This window comes from Corythoichthys intestinalis, chromosome 3 (genome assembly GCF_030265065.1).
Source record: "Corythoichthys intestinalis isolate RoL2023-P3 chromosome 3, ASM3026506v1, whole genome shotgun sequence".
Taxonomy (NCBI): domain Eukaryota; kingdom Metazoa; phylum Chordata; class Actinopteri; order Syngnathiformes; family Syngnathidae; genus Corythoichthys; species Corythoichthys intestinalis.
The window spans coordinates 51,068,083-51,085,355 of record NC_080397.1 but is presented as its reverse complement, the minus strand read 5'-3'; the positions used below and the strand labels follow the sequence as shown (position 1 = coordinate 51,085,355).

At 40.6% G+C, this 17,273-nt stretch overlaps 1 protein-coding gene across 1 annotated transcript in view; it reads right to left on the bottom strand.

Annotated features, from left to right (window-relative positions):
* The window catches only part of LOC130913382 (pikachurin), a 98,821-nt gene that overhangs the window by 44,108 nt on the left and 37,440 nt on the right, over nucleotides 1-17,273 (bottom strand). Inside the window, exon 7 of the mRNA XM_057831964.1 lies at nucleotides 11,183-11,349. Within this exon, the coding sequence (XP_057687947.1) occupies nucleotides 11,183-11,349 (167 nt within the window). The remainder of the gene's footprint in view (nucleotides 1-11,182; nucleotides 11,350-17,273) is intronic.

Below are 17,273 nucleotides of genomic sequence, written 5' to 3'. Positions count from 1 at the left end.
CAAACAATGTGATTTTCAGTTTTTTTTCCACATTCTGTCTCTCATGGTTGAGGTTTACCCATGTTGACAATTACAGGCCTCTCTAATCTTTTCAAGTGGGAGAACTTGCACAATTAGTGGTTGACTACTACTACTACTAATAATAAAAAATCCTGAAAAGTAAGAAGCACATCAGTTTAAAAAAATATATTGACCACAGATTTCATATTTTCCAGAAAAAACATGCAAATATGCCACATAATAAGATTGTGAGCACACTGATGTGAATATTGCTAATAGAATCAGCTTCTAAGTGCTACTTAAGAAGAAAATGCATCCCGCTGGTTGAAGCACTTCATCATATAAGCTACATAAATAGCACACTGAGAAAGCTTCTTCTCATCTAAAGCAAGCCTACTCTGCGTCTCCTGCACTCCAATCAAACAATGATTCTTACAGTCAGCAGCGATCCATTGTGGTCACACAGGAGCTCATCATTTTAGTGTTATATTGATTTTGTGAGAGGGAAATAAAATGGGAAGAAAATGGGTTACAAGTGTTTTGAACCAGTAAGCAAAGCATGCAAGGTTTCTTCAAAATGCTAATTAGTGCAACCAAGTAACATTAAATCCTGCATACTGAGCGCTGCAACGCAGGGAGGGGTCCCCAGAAAACTAATCTGCTGTTGTGTAACAATCCCCCCCAACCACAGCCCGCACTCATACGGGGAGCCGCGAGAAAAGTATGTCAGTGCGTCAGGCCCACCCCTGTCGTCCATTCAAGAACCAATTCATTGTGTGCTTGTGAGTGTGTGTGTATGTGTGACAGGCAGAGAAGGGGGTCTGGCATGCCGTCCTTAATCCCGTCTGATGAGACTTGAACGTAACCCGCTTTGGTCCCCTGCTGAGAGACCACGCTCGTCCAACGTGTTGCTTCTGTCCGTTTGTCTGGCTGTCCGTTTTGTCTTGTTTTCAGGGACTTTTGACGTTATTCGATAACAAGTTGTTAGCGCTGCTAAATTGCTAACTTGTTTTTTCTTTCAAGTTAGCTTTTTTTTTTTTTTTTTTTTTGTGAGATGACTATATGACCTATGGTTGTCATGGGCAGTTTGACAGAGAGAGACAACATTTCTTGCAAAAAAGACCAGGTGTGCATGTTTCAACCTGTTTATTGCTACTCGCAGTTAAAGTATTGTATTCGACAGTTGAGTTTAGTTACTTTATAAATTACAAAACAAATGTAGGCAATTAGTTTGTACATGTGCATCGCAAAAAAAAGAGGCTCTGAGTTGGAAATGTGCCCTTACATGCATGTTAGGTGTATTTATCCATCCATTTCTAACACCAATCATCCCTACCAAGCGTTTGTGCCTATAGCAGATGACATGGGGCGAAAGGCCTAGGTCAGGGGTGTCCAAACTTTTTGCATAGGGGGCCAGATTTGGTGTGGTAAAAATGTGGGGGGCCGACCTTGGCTGACGTCCTTTACGTAGAACAATATATCTAAGCAAATTTTAGCGAGCCATTCTGTGTGTCACATTTGCTTTATTCATTTATTTTTTTAAAAGATAATTTCAACAATCTCGCAACTAGCCTTTGTGGCATTCTCGTTCGACTCTCGGGCTCTTGCGAAATACTGCTAGCTTCATTTCAACAATCTCGCAACTAGCCTTTGTGGCATTCTCGTTCGACTCTCGGGCTCTTGCGAAATACTGCTAGCTTCAAGTTGCTTCAATTTCTTGATGCGTATCTTCCCTGTTATCTTCTCGTACATGTCAGCATGTCTTGTTTGGTAATATCGCCTCACATTGAACTCTTTAAGAACAGCGACTGACTTTTCGCAAATTAGGCAGACACAGTTGTTGCATATTTTAGTGAAGAAAAAGTCAAATTTCCACCTATATCCTTGAAGCGTCAGCCATCGCAGTCAACTTCTTTTTTTTTTGGTGATTGTCACCATTTTAGAAAATTGCGGGTAAAGGGTCACACGGGGTAATGTTGCTTAGAGTGCTGCTGCCTTTTAGTGGGTAAATGAGGAGCAGCATTTAGTGTGTAAGCTACTTAATATGCTGGTAGCAGTACTGCTGACCAATTTGTTAAGTCTGTGTGCGGGCCAGACGTTATTGATTTTATGACAGAGGCTGGGGGCCAGGTGAAATTTGACCACGGGCCGCATTTGGCCCCCGGGCCGGACTTTGGACATGTGTGGCCTAGGTCATGATATCTAGTTTTTAAATTAATTTTAGTTTTAGTTCTTAGGCCAGACAATTAAAATACATTATATGAATTAGAATTAATTTGAGTATTTCCCCTGCCTTCATTGACTCCATCATGCATCATGCCAGCTCAGCTTGTTTTTCTTCCCGCATTGTAGCACTTGCTTGCACAGGTGGGTAGAGTAGCCAAAAATTTTACTCAAGTAAGAGAAGCGTTACTTCAAAATAATATTACTCAATTAAAAGTAAAAGTTGCCATCCAAAATATGTACTCAAGTACAAGTAAGACATTATTTGGTGAAAAGAATACTCAAGTAATGAGTAACATTGAAAATGCTTAAGAAGTTTGATTTTTAAAAAAAATTTTAATCAGTGGTATTTTTATCCCCTCAGCACAAAGTTATCTATTTGAACTGTTATTATTATACTGTGCTATGACATATTATAAACCTACAATAAGCCAGAGAAATACAACAATTTTTTGGTAAAAATGTTTCTTCTATGTTATTCCTGGGTGCCCCAAGTGGAGGAGCTCAAGTGTCTTGGGGTCTTGCTCATGGGTAAGGGTAGGAGGGAGCGGGAGATCGACAGGCGGATCGTTGCAGTGTTTGCAGCGACGCGGAATCTGCACCGGTCCGTAGTGGTGAAGAAGGATCTACGAGGATTTATTTTCCTACCCTCACCTATGGTCACGAGCTTTGGGTTGTGACCGAAAGAACAACATCCCAGATACAAACGGCCGAAATTTCCTCCGCAGGGTGTCCGGGCTCTCCCTTAGAGATAAATGAGAGAAACTTGGTCATCCGGGAGGCACTCGGTGTCGAGCCGCTACTCATCCGCATCGAGATGAGCCAGATAAGGTGGCTCGGGTATCTGGTTCAGATGACTCCTGGACGCCTACCCGTAGAGGTTTTATGGGCATATCCTACCGGCGGGAGGCCCCAGAGATGACCCAGGACCTGCTGGAGAGACTCTCTCGGCTGGCCTGGGAACGCCTTGGGATCCCGCCAGAGGAGCTGGTTGAAATGGCTGGGGAGAGAGAAGTCTGGGCTTCCCTGCTAAACCTCCTGCCCTGTGACCCGACCCCAGATTAAGCGGTAGATGATGGATGGATGGACGGACGGACGGACGGATGGATATTCCTGGGTGATATAGTTATATCAGCCAGCAATAACATCCACGCCTTTTCTGTACCGATATCATCAACTACCCGATCGGACAACTCTAATAGTAACTGTTGAGTTAATTATCGAGGGTTGATTGAATATTTGCTTGATTGATTGAATATTTGCTTGTGCTCATATATACCTAATACATACATAATACATATTGCCATATTTTTTCTTATTTGATATAACCAGTAAATGATTATTGCTTGCTATACTAGGTATAATGTTTAAGTGTTACAAAGTGTTAAAAAGGGTCGGTGTGACAACTGCCTTGCTTCATGGCCGCAACATTGTGTAACTAGACCTTCTAGGACATCTTCAGCATCTTACGTCTGGCCTGTCGTCTAGACTTTCGAGGACAATCTTCTATGCGAGGACATCTTCCATGGCCGCACTGTTGCATAACTGAAGTGTCTGGGTCATTCTGACCACTTTACCTAAGTGCCCTTGCTTACACACGTGTATTTAGTTAGTTCCACCTACATGCTCATACATAGCCAACCAAAATCACATGGGTGTCTCCAGCTTGCTTTCCCCCTCCCTTTAGGGCGGCACCCTTCTGTGTTAGGACAAACCCCTAATAAAAGAAAGAGCAAGGAGGTTTTTTTTAGATCAATTTTGGTGACTGTACAGCGTAATCTAGCATTTCTCTGTCTAGTCCCTCCTTGCTCTCCTTGGCCAAGAAAACTGAGTGTCTTCTCTCCTTATTTTTGGGTAATTTTACAAATGTCTACCTAAGGGTCTATTTTTTAACTTGACAGTAACTATATAGTTTGTCTACCTGTATGTATTATACAGAGGGCTATAATGACCTTGCCTGGTATACCAGACTCACCGCTGTTCCAGCGATTGACTCTGGCCACCATTCAGCGGATACCATTTCCAGGGCGGAGCAAGCCACAGCAAACAGACAGCGGAGTGGAACAATCAGCGATGGGCAGACGTGACGTTGTTAAAGCGACAAGTAATTAGCGTGGGTGGAGAATGGAGAAGTTTAATCAACATGGCTAGCGTGAGCCATGTTGACTGTTGTCAATGATTTGTTTCGATGTTTTTTTTGGTCATTTAAAACTGGTTTTACCACGGATTGGAACATATTCTCGGCTCTCCCGTTCACCATCTGTGTTGTTGTAGGCACGACTTTCTGTGCACAAGAGTGACGTTACTCGTTAAGAACACGTCACGCAAATAAACGAATCTTGGACGCTTGATTTTATACCTTGCTCGAGAGGCCGTTAATGGGCTGGGTCCCAGACTATTTCTCACAGTGTTTGAAAAATACAGGGAGAATAGTCTGGCTGTGCCAGGCAAATAATGACCCGTCGTCTCCTTTTGTACTTCGACATGACAATACGTACTTTTGAATATGCTGCGTTACACTCTGTTCAATAAAATTTCCAAGGACCCATTCCAGTTTTATTTTGAAGTCAAAATTGTAAGGTAAAGAAAATGTACTAAAAGTGAGATTTCACGGTAATTGCTGTGATGTGAGCATGGACAACATTTTACCCATTATGTTGCTTACCATATATCCTGCGTACATTTTTACTTAAAACTAAAGTTAAATTTAGTAATTAAATAAAATGTTGTAAATTCATCAGCCCACGGTTTTTTGGTATGCTTTTGTATGTAAGAACATTCCTCTCGGTTGTAAAATTCAACAAATATTGATGGAGAAGGATTGTAAAAAAATATAGTTGATATTTCTGTCTGCAATTTATATTTTTGTTGTTGTAGGCATTAAATGGACCCCCCTCCCAAAAAATTATACCTTTATGTACTGTATATTTTTAATTAGACGATTCATCAGTTTTAGGAAATTCTTGCAGCTAAATATCAGAATTAGTACTAGTCTCTAATTTATATTTGTGAGATTCCACAAACATTGAAATTTATGTAACAGTCTACACATCTGTCATCATATACATCTTTTCTCTATCATCAAATATCCATTTACTAGAGATGTCCCGATCGATCGGGATGCCGATTGATCGGGTCCGATCACGTCATTTTCAAAGTATCGGAATCGGCAAAAACATATCGGCCATGCCTTTTTTAATTTTTTTTTTTTTTTTTAATTAAATTGTTTTTCTAACTGTATTTAACGTTACAGACATAATGTTACACTCGTCCAGAGTCTTTAGTTTAGGCTTAAGGTAGGGTTATCAAATTTATCCCGATAACGGCAGCAATTCATTTTTTAAAAATGTGTCACGTTAAAATATTTAACGCAATTAATGCATGCGCTGCACGACCCTCTCACTCATTGTCACGCTCAATCTGTAATGACGCCGTTTAACCTATATAGAGAGATAAAAGGCAGTGCAAAATGAGTACAGTGAATTTTGGCAGCCTTTGGAGCCTTTTTTTAATTGGCTAAAGCCTTGCAATCCCTCTCCCTATGATTAGAAATATCATGGGAAGCAATGTGGGGAAGCAAGGTGGCAATTGATCTTTGTCTTAACACCTTAGGTTATTTCCCAACGCAGAGAAGATATATCAATTGGTAGCACTACGCACAGTCATGGTTCCACTTCCCATCATGCATTTGGGATGGCCACAGTATCATTTACTGAAAGCTCAACAAATACACTAGATGGCAATATTTAGTCACAATATACAAAGTCACAAGTCTTTCAATCCGTGGATCCCTCTCACAGAAAGAATGTTAATAATGTAAATGCCATCTTGAGGATTTATTGTCATAATAAACAAATACAGTACTTATGTACTGTATGTTGAATGTATATATTCGTTCCAGTTTTATTCATTTTTTTCTTAATGCATTGCCAAAATGTATATGATCGGGAAAAATTATCGGGAATGATTGAAATTGAATCGGGAGCAAAAAAAAAAGCAATCGGATCGGGAAATATCGGGATCTGCAAATACTCAAACTGAAATGATCGGGATCGGATCGGGAGCAAAAAAAACATGATCGGAACAACCCTACCATTTACACATCTCTGCAGGTAAACCATGAACACATGCACATGTCTGCATGCAAACAGAGACACATGCATAGATTTCCTTCAACCAGGATGTCCAAAGCCGTCCTCAAGAGCCGCTGTGTGTCCTGGTTTTAGTTCATACCGATCGAGCACAAAGTTTAACCAATGATGTTTCTGCTAAAACAAGTAGCACCTGACTGCAATAAACTGATTACGCTTGTAAGACACCAGACTGGTGCAAAGGTGTCGCCTTGTTTTGTTGGAACAAAATCCTGCACCTTACGGCGGCTCTATTTGGAGACCACTGTGCTACAGGTTAGGATACCTACATATGAGTGTCATGTGTATGTTCCAGTATCAATCAGTCCTGCTTTTAGGGATGGGAATTGATAGGATTTTTACGATTCCGATACCATTATCGATATTGCTTAACGATTCGATTCTTTATCGATTCTCTTATCGATTCTAATTTGGGGAAAAAGAAGAACAAACGTTTTGATTGGCATCGAGTTTGTTTAATCAGAAGTCACAACCTTACAAACTCACAACGAGATCAAAAGAGGCCCAAAGCCTCAATGTTAACTGTGGCAATAAGTGGCAAATACACAAGAATGTGTAACATTTTACTGAAACATTTATCTAATAGAAATAAAAAATATTGGTATATATTGGCATATAGGCCGTTGGCAATATGTGTTAAACTAGCAGGGGTCCCCAAACTTTTTCCTGTGAGGGCCACATAACTTTTCCCTTTTCTGATGAGGGGCCGGGGTCAGTTTGTAACAGAAAAAGTGTGACGATTGCAGAAGTGCATAAATGTAAAAAATTATTGTTTTTCAGAAAGCCACAATCAAATAACCCTTTCTGGATTCTTCACGGAATGAAAGTAAATTAAATAAAAATAATAATATAATATAATAATAATAATAATAATTAATAATAAAATCACTATTAATTAAATAGATAATAACCAAATAACCCTCTCTGAATTCTTCAAGGAAAAGGCCAGGAAATAAATAACACGATTGAGAAAAAAAAAAATTTCAAAATGGCCGGACCAAATGTGGAGGCAGGCCGTATTTGGGCCGCGGGCCGCAGTTTGGGGACTACTGGGTTAACGTGTATTATTTACCATTACATTGAAATGCATGCCTTTTAGTTTTTGTGGCGCTTACACGCCCAAGTGGGGGTGCCCTTGCGCTTCCTCACGCGAAGAAGAGCGCGCTTACACCAATAACAAACAGGTTTGCATCAACGTAGGTCAGCGATGATTAGCTGCTAATAACAGTAATAACAAATGGTTAGCATTCGTTCGCTAGCATTAGCACATCGTTCAAACCACTACACAACTGGATTTAAGTGTCCGATCGCGAGTGGAAACACAACAACAACAACACAAAAGATGATACATACAGGTGTTGCCTCTGTAGATATTAAAATTAACAAAGAACGTAGGCTCGTAGAAGTGTTTCCCTCTCTCACTAACTCGCTCACTCGCTTGGATGCGGCATTTCTTCTTCGGGGGACGAAATTGATTTGTTTCATTTCTATTCTTAGTTTCATTCTTCAAGTGATGGTTGAATAAAGTCAGCAAATTATAACAACGTCTTCTGCATCGTCATTTGGGAGTTTAGCTAGCTGTATAGCCAGGACTGAGCCTTAGGCTCTCTGTGAGGACAGCGGAGTGTATTCCCTCCCGATGCAGTTATCTCCACCTTGCAATGACTGCAAGTCGCTTTGTTGTAATTTTTCCTCATGAAGTGAAGACACACTTTCGAGCGTTTGAACCTACGTGCTGTCATTGTTATGTTTATGGCTGCAATGCTCGTGCTTACCCGTCGTAACCTTTCATAACCTTTCATTTTCACACTCTTTCCTGGTGAAGTGTAGTCAAACTTTGGAGCGAGTGGTTCTTGGCGCCATGCTAGTTTGATGCGTCTGGACAACAAGACACGTCACGACGCAATACGCGTCTTTAGGAATCGTTAAAGTGATCCTCGATTTTAAAGACATGTAGGCTCTAATAAATCACAATTGTTCTCTTGTATTAAAATATGTCGTTAGAAACACATAAAATGTTAAATCAATGGAAATATTTTATAATATTTAGTGCATATTTTGACCGATAGTTGGCGCCATGTTCTGCGGGCGCGGAGTGATGACGTAGATGATATTTTTCCAATCGTGTAGCGTGTGTACAACAACTGTGTATTACTGGCTTAACTCGCGAAGTAAAATGCCACGATGTGCTGCTTATGGATGCAATTTCGAGTCAAATGGAAACAAGGAGAGTGATGCGAGTCTCCACAAATTTCCTGTTGACAAGAAGAGGAGAAAGGTTTGGGAAAATGCCTGTAGACAAGCAAATCTTCCCAAACAACCAAGGCTTTGTTGTCGCCATTTTTCTCCTACCGCGTTTGAGGATTTTAGTAGATGACAACTAATGAAAGATCTCACCGGAGCGGCTAGATATAAGCGCAGACTAAAACCAAATGCTGTTGCAACTATTTTCCCGCACAAGAAGCCTCAGCCTGCTCGGATATCGAGTGAAATGCGCGCAATGAAGCGAGACGGACGAGACACTCTGGCCGCCCTCTTAAGCACCCAAGCCGCTCCTGTCGCTACAGCGGGAGGCGAACCTTCGGGCGTACCGCTTGTCACAGAGGAAGATAATAATTCACCTCTACTGTCAGTTCATCAGGCAGTGTGTGTTCAGTATTCAGCTAATATGAGTGATGCTGCCACTCAAACTGATCAAAGCACGTCCAATGCAATTCATTCAATGCAACACAAATGTCCCAACCCCATTGATAAAGCAATAAATTCTCATCGCCGGAATGGCATACATGTGAAGTCAAAATCCATTTTAGGGGACTCCCTCTGAAAGCTCATCGCGAGAATGGCAAGAGTGCCAAACAGTAATCAGAGAAAAGGGTGGCTACTTTGAAGATACTAGAATATCACACGTTTTTAGTTATTTCACCTTTTTTCTAAGTACACAATACACACGTGTGCATTTGTAGCAAGTTATAACAGAATTCACCGGCGGAAATTATGTTGGCACGTTGTGTGGTTGGGGGGGGTACTTTGTGAAGGGAACAGCTGGAAATAACTGTTACCTTCCGCGGGTCGCATGCCAGACAAACATTGCTATTTCTTGCAGCCTAAATGTCAATAAAACAACGCGGATTAGCTCCGTGGTTTGATACTCCGCATCCTTCCCTAGCTCGCCACACATTCATAGTTTTATTGCCTTCAGTGAGAGTTTATAATGTCAATGGTCAAGAAAATAAAAAGGCACGAATGCCAATGTGTTTTGGCCTGTACTGTATGTAAAGCATACGACAGCTCTGGATGCTAACAATCTACACAATTATATTGGAATGAGTTTGATGACGCAATAACTCACCTTGAAGATCTGCTGACAAAAAACTGAGTTCTCGACAACATATGCTCTCTCGCTCCGTTGTCATCGAGATGCACTTGCCGCATGTACACCAGAAGTTTAGCCCAACTCTTGCCTCATCAGGTATTTCTTGCTCTGCATTTCGCCTTTGCTGCTCGTCTTGTGAACGACCGACAGTGCTGTCCTGCTCTTCACTTTTCCGCTCTGGTTCAAATTGGAAGGGACGAACTGACGAGATGTTGCTAATGAATGACACGCTGAAGTCCGGCAGCGGGATTTGTGACGTCACAGCACTGCGACGTCAACAACCATGGCGAACAATCAGTTAAAATAATTTTACAAATTTTATTAAAACAAAAACATTAAGAGGGATTTAATGTCAAATTATTATAACTCATACTAAGATGTATCTTTTAAGAATTACTTGTCTTAAAACTAGAGGATCACTTTAAAGGGATCTTTAAGGCTTTTTAATTGTGATGTCGAGGCCTCGAAACACTCGGAACCGGTTCCGAATTGGAATCGGATTTTGATTCCCATCCCTACCTGCTTTCCCATCTCCATTCTCGTCCTATCACACATACCCCCCCACCCCACCCCACACACACACACACTCAAATGGAGATGGGAAAGGCGCGGGGGGCGTTGGCACGTCCACTCATCGCTTTGGTTAATGGGGCGGGCTTATGGTCTGGGGAACCGCACTGGGTCCCGGGGGGACGGCGATTGCCCCATTGCTGGAGCTGCGGGAGGAGAGGTGGGGCACACGCTCCCCCTCGGTTGGCTGGGGCGGAGCCAGGACCCTGGGGTGGCCCCCACTCAGCACTTCCACTTCTCTGCAAGATTATCACACTTCTGGGTGGGGTTACGCATGACTGGGTGCAATTAGACACACTCCGGTGGCAAGATTGTCGGTGCCATGATTAGCGATCAGGCAGCATAGAATAGGATGTCAACATATCCACACTTACATGTGATTAGCTTAATACTAGGTTCCAGTATTTTGCTGATTTGCTGTACGCTCCACCCCGCCTAATCACGTCCCCTTTGACCCCCTTCCCCTCCTCTTTCTCCTCGGCTATCAGACCACCCACATGTGTCCACGGGTATATATAATTAGCTAAAGAAAGCAGCACTATGTTCATAGGTAGCATAGGTGTGTAAAAATGTATTCCTTCCTTCCTTTCTGTCACCCCCATAACGTGCATGCACCAGCAAACCCCCGACACACACACACGTAGGCACATACTCAAATAAGGACACAAAATTAATCGAGTAAATTAATTTCATCTGTGAGAGAGACCCAGTTACACAGAGCTTGTTGCCTACATTATGACGAAATTGGAATTCTAGCGACTAATACATAAAATTGTCAGTGTTTAGTTTATCCAAGTTAAAAAACAAACAAACAAAATATTAGTTGAAAGCGTTGGTGACGAGAGGGGAAGAAGAGGCATCTTACCCAGGGTGCGCACCGGGTTGTTGACGTGGCTCGGAGGGCTGGCGCCGTGGATGTTCACGGCTCTGATGACAAACTGGTACTCGGTCTCAGGTATGAGGCCCTTGAGAACCATGGAGTTGCTCTCGATAGGCTCACGGATGTAAGTCCATTCTGTGTCCATTTCCGGCCTGTAGGACCACAGGAGACGGTCAAACATTCAAAACGCGTGCAAATGAGGTCCAAAAAGATGTCTTTTTTGTGTCTATGCACTTTTCAACAAAAGTTTTAAGAACTGAGCGCTACATTGTCAATGCTTGTTGACCAATCTTTTTGATACGCCTGTGCAATCTATCGAGAGGCAATACAAACCCCCTTCCTTCAATCTTTCATTTTGGGCAGGGGGAGGCAACCCAAAATGTTGAAAGAGTTGTTGAAAAAAATTAAAAACCTTATATAAGCCTTACAATAAAGAGAACACATGCTGTATATCTGTATTAACTCTATTAGCCTACTATCAAAATGACTAAGTTGGCTACAAATACATAATGAACCTTCATGATTATTTGTTTATTTTTCCCTAAACCCCTTCATTGCTTCCTATAGAGAATGACGCTTCACATGCCTACGCTGTTCTACGATGCTGCCTCAAATTTAAATTCATTACCATATTAATGAATTAGAAGAATGTTTGTGTCATGTTTGTCCTACAGACCCCATATTAAAACAAAAAATATATTTCCCTCCTCCATCTTTTTCCATTTTCAAACATTTTTGGAAAAGCTCCAGCGAGCCACTAGGGCGGCGCTAAAGAGCCGAATGCGGCTCTTGAGCCGCGGGTTGCCGACCCCCGATTTAGGGATTGGGATCAAAACCTGCCACAAATAGAAAAAAAACACTAGTATTTGACTCCTTGAAAAGGTCTATAAAATTGTGTATTCTGTATAAGCCTCAAGGTGGTGGCAAAGCCCTATTTTTGTAAAAATGAAACTCATCAACTCCTTTCTATGGCGCCAAAGGGACATCGACAGAAATAAAATAAATTTAAACTGTCTGGTGCGCACTAGAGACTATTCTGTTGCAAAACAGAAAACTATTTTTTGCGCAACACCAGGGCCGGCCCAGGCCATTTGGGGGCCCTAGGCAAAATAATGCCAAGGGCCCCATATTTTTGGCACACCATTTCGTCACAGTGTACTGTGAAACCCATACATGCAATCCAACCCATACGTCTATATTTTGTACTTACAGTAAATAGCGCCAAACCTTTTTCTAAAAGAGGGAAAAGAAAGAAGTATTTTTTAAGCTTGGCATTAAGTATCAAAACTCACAAAAGTCAAATAAAGCAAACTGTAGTAAACAAAATAGAATATAAATTAAACAATTCCCAGATTGGGGGCATCCTAGTGGTCAGGGGCCCTAAGCAGCTGCATAGTCTGTGTATAGGCTGGGCCGGCCCTGCGCAACACAAAAGTATCTGGTGCACACCAGAAATTATTTAGTGCGCACCAGAAAGTTCCCTTTTATAGGCCATAAACTGCAGTCGCTCAATCGGACACCAGCACTTTCAGCGTGCTAAAAATGACAATACAGGATTTAGTTGAGCTTTACTTCAATCTTGGACTCAACTATAAAGATATTATTCTATTACTTGCACATCGTCACCATTTTATTAGAGATTGTTTCTCGTGCGCACCACATACTATCTGGTGTTGTTTACATTTATTTTATTTCTGTCAATGTCCCTTTAGGGGCTCTGTACCTTTCTACATAGTCCCTTTGTACCAAGTTACAATAATCTAAAAAAAAAAAGAGAAATTAGTACTCAACAATTCTTTGAAAAAAAAAAATTTAAAAACGCAAGCATTATTCATGCTTGACTATCAAACTCAACAAAAACTTCAGAATCATGTGCTAGGCACTCAAAACAAAAGTCTACGAGCCGTGATTTTCTGACTATAAGGCGCACCTGACTATAAGCCGCCACCCACCAAATTTGACGACTTTTGTTCATAGATAAGTCGCACCAGACTATAACCCGCAGCTGTCCTCACTTTATTACGGGACATGACATCGTCATGAGCATTAATAAATGCTTATGACAGATGTCATTTAGTGTCAGTTTTCAGGCTATAAGGCGCATCTAAACCGCCACCCACCAAATTTAACAAGAACACAGCATTTGTTCAGAGATAGTCGCACTGGACTATAAACTGCAGCTGGCCTCAATGTATTGTGGGATATTTACACCAAAAGATATTAACCGGTATCTTTTTATTTGACAGCGGCATCATAAGACTGTCATAAAACCAAATGAACCACCATGAAGCTTTGAACCAATTGGCTGCAAAGCTTCATTGCTTCATGAAGCTTCATTTGGTCATCACTGCTCCTCTGGAGGAAGCAGTCAACCTCTGCTGATACCTGCTGCCAATACTGTTGTTCTCTAACGTACCTCCTAGCATGCATTGCAGTGCTTCAGATGTAAATAACAATGAAAATTCATGTTGTGTGCTAATTATGTCTTCAGTTACTGTTCCAGTTGTTTAATTAATTGCAAGTTAAGGTATTTGGTAACACTTTATTTGATATTGGCGCCATTAGACTGTCATAAGACAATCATAATTATGACATGACACTGTCATGAGCATTGATGAATGCTTATGACGGATGTCATTAAGTTTCATCCGGCAAATGATCTTACTTTTGAATGGATGTAAAAATGAAAAGAAATAGAGTTAGTGACAAAATTTGACGGATGACACTTCGTGACATCAGTCATATACATTCATTAATGTCCATGATTGTGTCATGTCATAATTATGACAGTTTTATGGCGTCGCTGTCAAATAAAGTGCTACCTGTAAACCCAATTAAATCAACAAATAGGTCGCACTGGACTATAAGCCGCACGATTCAAAATGAGGGAAAAAAGCAGCGGCTTATAGTCCAAAAGTTACGGTAGGTTTTTACAGTAGGTTTTTTTACTTAATGGAAAAAATGTCATATTTGGTGTGCCAGCAAGTGACGATTCCGCAAATGACGTTCCTCAACATGAAATACAGTGGTATGAAAAAGTATCTGAACTTTTGGAATTTTTCACATTCCTGCATAAAATCACCACCAAATGTGATCTGATTTTTGCAAAATCACACAGATGAAAAAACAGTGTCTGCTTTAACTAAAACCAACCAAACATTTATTGGTTTTCATATTTTAATGAGGATAGTATGCAAACAATGACAAAAGGGGGGGAAAATAAGTAAGTGGACCATTAACATTTCATATTTTGTGGCCCCCTCTTTGGCAGCAATAACTTCAAACAGACGCTTGCTGTAGCTGCAGATCAGTCTGGCACATCGAGCAGGACTAATCTTGGCCCATTCTTTACAAAACTGCTATAGTTCAGTCAGATTCCTGGGATGTCTGGCATAAATCGCTGTCTTTAGGTCATGTCACAGCATCTCAATGGGGTTTTAAGTCTGGACTTTGACTTGGCCAATCCAAAAGTTGTTTATTGTTCTTCTGAAACTATTCTGAAATTGATTTACTTCTGTGTTTTGGATTATTGTCTTGTTGCAGCATCCATCCTCTTTTTAGCTTCAACTGTCTGACAGACGGTCTCAAGTTTTCTTGCAAACATCCTGATAAACCTTTGAATTCATTCTTCCATTAATGATTGCTAGTTGTCCAGGCCTTGAGGCAGCAAAACAGCCCCAAATTATGATGTTCCCTCCACCATGCTTACTCCCAAACAATTCAACTTTGTTTTCATCAGTCCAAAAAATATTTCGCCGTAACTTCTGTGGAGTGTCCAATTGCCTTTTTGCAAACATTAAACGAGCAACAATGTATTTTTTTTTTTTTTTTTTAAAGCAGTTGCTTCCTCCGAGGAGTCCTCCCATGAACACCATTCCTGGCCATAGATTTACATATAGTTGATGTCTGCAGATATTGGACTGTGCCAGTGATTTCTGTAAATCTTTAGTAGACACTCTCGGGTTCTTTTTTTACCTCTTTGAGTATTCTGTGCTGAACTCTTGGCGTCAGCTTTGGTGGATGGCCACTCCTTGGGAGAGAAGCAACAGTGCCAAACTCTCATTTGTAGACAACTTCTCTGACTGTCGATTGATGAACATCCAGACTTTTAGAGATTGTTTTGTATCCTTTCCCAGCTTTATACAAATCAACAATCCTTGATGGCAGGTCTTCAGACAGCTCTTTAGACAGAGCCATGAGGCACATCAGACAATGCTTCTCATCATGACAATTCTTACCAGGTGTGTATTTTATAGTGGGCAGGGCAGCTTTAAACCACTCATCAGTGATAGGGCACACACCTGACCTAAATTGTTTGGTAAAGATTGATTTCAATTGCTCTTGAAGTCTCCTCAAGCAGAGGGTTCACTGACTTATTTTCCCCCCCTTTTGTCATTGTTTGCATGCTATCCTCATTAAAATAGCAAAACCTATAAATGTTTGGGTGGTTTTAAGTAAAACAGACACTGTTTCTACATCTGTGTGATTTTGGCGATCAGATCAAATTTGATAGTGATTTTATGCAGAAATGTAAGAAATTCCAGAAGGCTCAGATACTTTTTCACCACTGTATAAAAGATCAAATACTAAAACATACAGGGAGATGTTAAAGAGTTGATAGGTTTAAGCAGGAATGTGTTACCTTGTATTTGGTATTGTATTGTTTCGATAAAGAAATGGTGAATTCTCACATTTTAGTCTGCCTGTCACTTCCAAGCATACGACTGGTGTTGACGTGCTCTAATGTGACTGGATGTCGATGGCCTGCAGTCACGTTTGTGTGTGTATGTGTGTTGGTGTGTTTCATCTGTGCGGAAACAACATGAATTCAAATCAGTTGTCTTCCAATCCCTCTTTGTAAAGTAAAGAGCAACACCTGCCTTTATGCTTTTTATATCTGATGCCACATCTTGGCACCGTGGTGTCACAGCAGGGTGGCAAGAAGGGTGGGTTTCAAAAACGAGCCACCTTCTTGTTGTCGGCGTCTCTGAGCCCAACCATCAAGGGACTGATGGAAAATGATGTAGGACTGTATCTGTGTTACACTTGTCATAGACATAAGAAGCTTCTTTGTCTTACACCCTTGCTGTTGGACCATTGTGTTTACACAATGGACGAGCTTTGTCTCATTGTCACAACAAAAGATATCAATCAAATACATAATAAATCCGGTATTGTTTTGTCCAGTAAGTTCTATGGGGCGCCGTTTGTAAAGCAGCACATGCCGAAAATTACGGCAACATTTTCTCACATTTAGCGCCATGCAGTGTGAAAAATGTGGTGTGAAATTGTTAGCGGTCACTTTTTTTTGTGTGTGCAAATTTACAACATTATTTAGCAACTTAAATATTTATTTTTAAATAATAAGTATTGGACTTGAATTTTTTAATCCAGAACTAAATATTTATTTAAATCTTAAATGTAAATCTTAAATTTATATTCTATATATATATTTTAAATTTATATCCGAAATATATATCCTTAATCAGAGTTTTATATTAAATCGTAAATGTATATGTTATATCTAAATACTCTATTTAAATCTTAAATCTGGAAACAGTTGAAACTAAATATTTAGCGTAATATGCAAATTCACATGACTGGAGACCGGAAGTAACAAAATAAAACCTTGAGCAGCTCAGACTGTTTGTTTACGTTGCTTGAAAATGAATAAAACCTACTCATCGGTGGCAGTCGGCTTTTGGACATGATTTATTGTGATAATAACAATTTCTAGGTACAATACACATTCAGGAGAAACCATTTAAGGAGTATTTTGTGCTTTTAGTGTCACTTTTACAAATGAGCCCAGTAAAGTTAGCCACGAGGGGTCTCTGTTGGACTGGACTGGAGAGCAAGGTTGACTTTTCTATCTTCATTTGCAAAAATCCTGCGTTTCTCACTGGGAAACCTTTGTAATGCAGTCAGAATCGCTCTGCCGATAGTCTCGGCTAAATTTGACTCGCCTGACATATTTTCTTACAGCCCACCTTCGCCGACTGTGTTCATATCGGTCCATATAAAACAAAACTAAAAAGGAAAAATACAATTATAATTTCACGTATACTGCATCTAC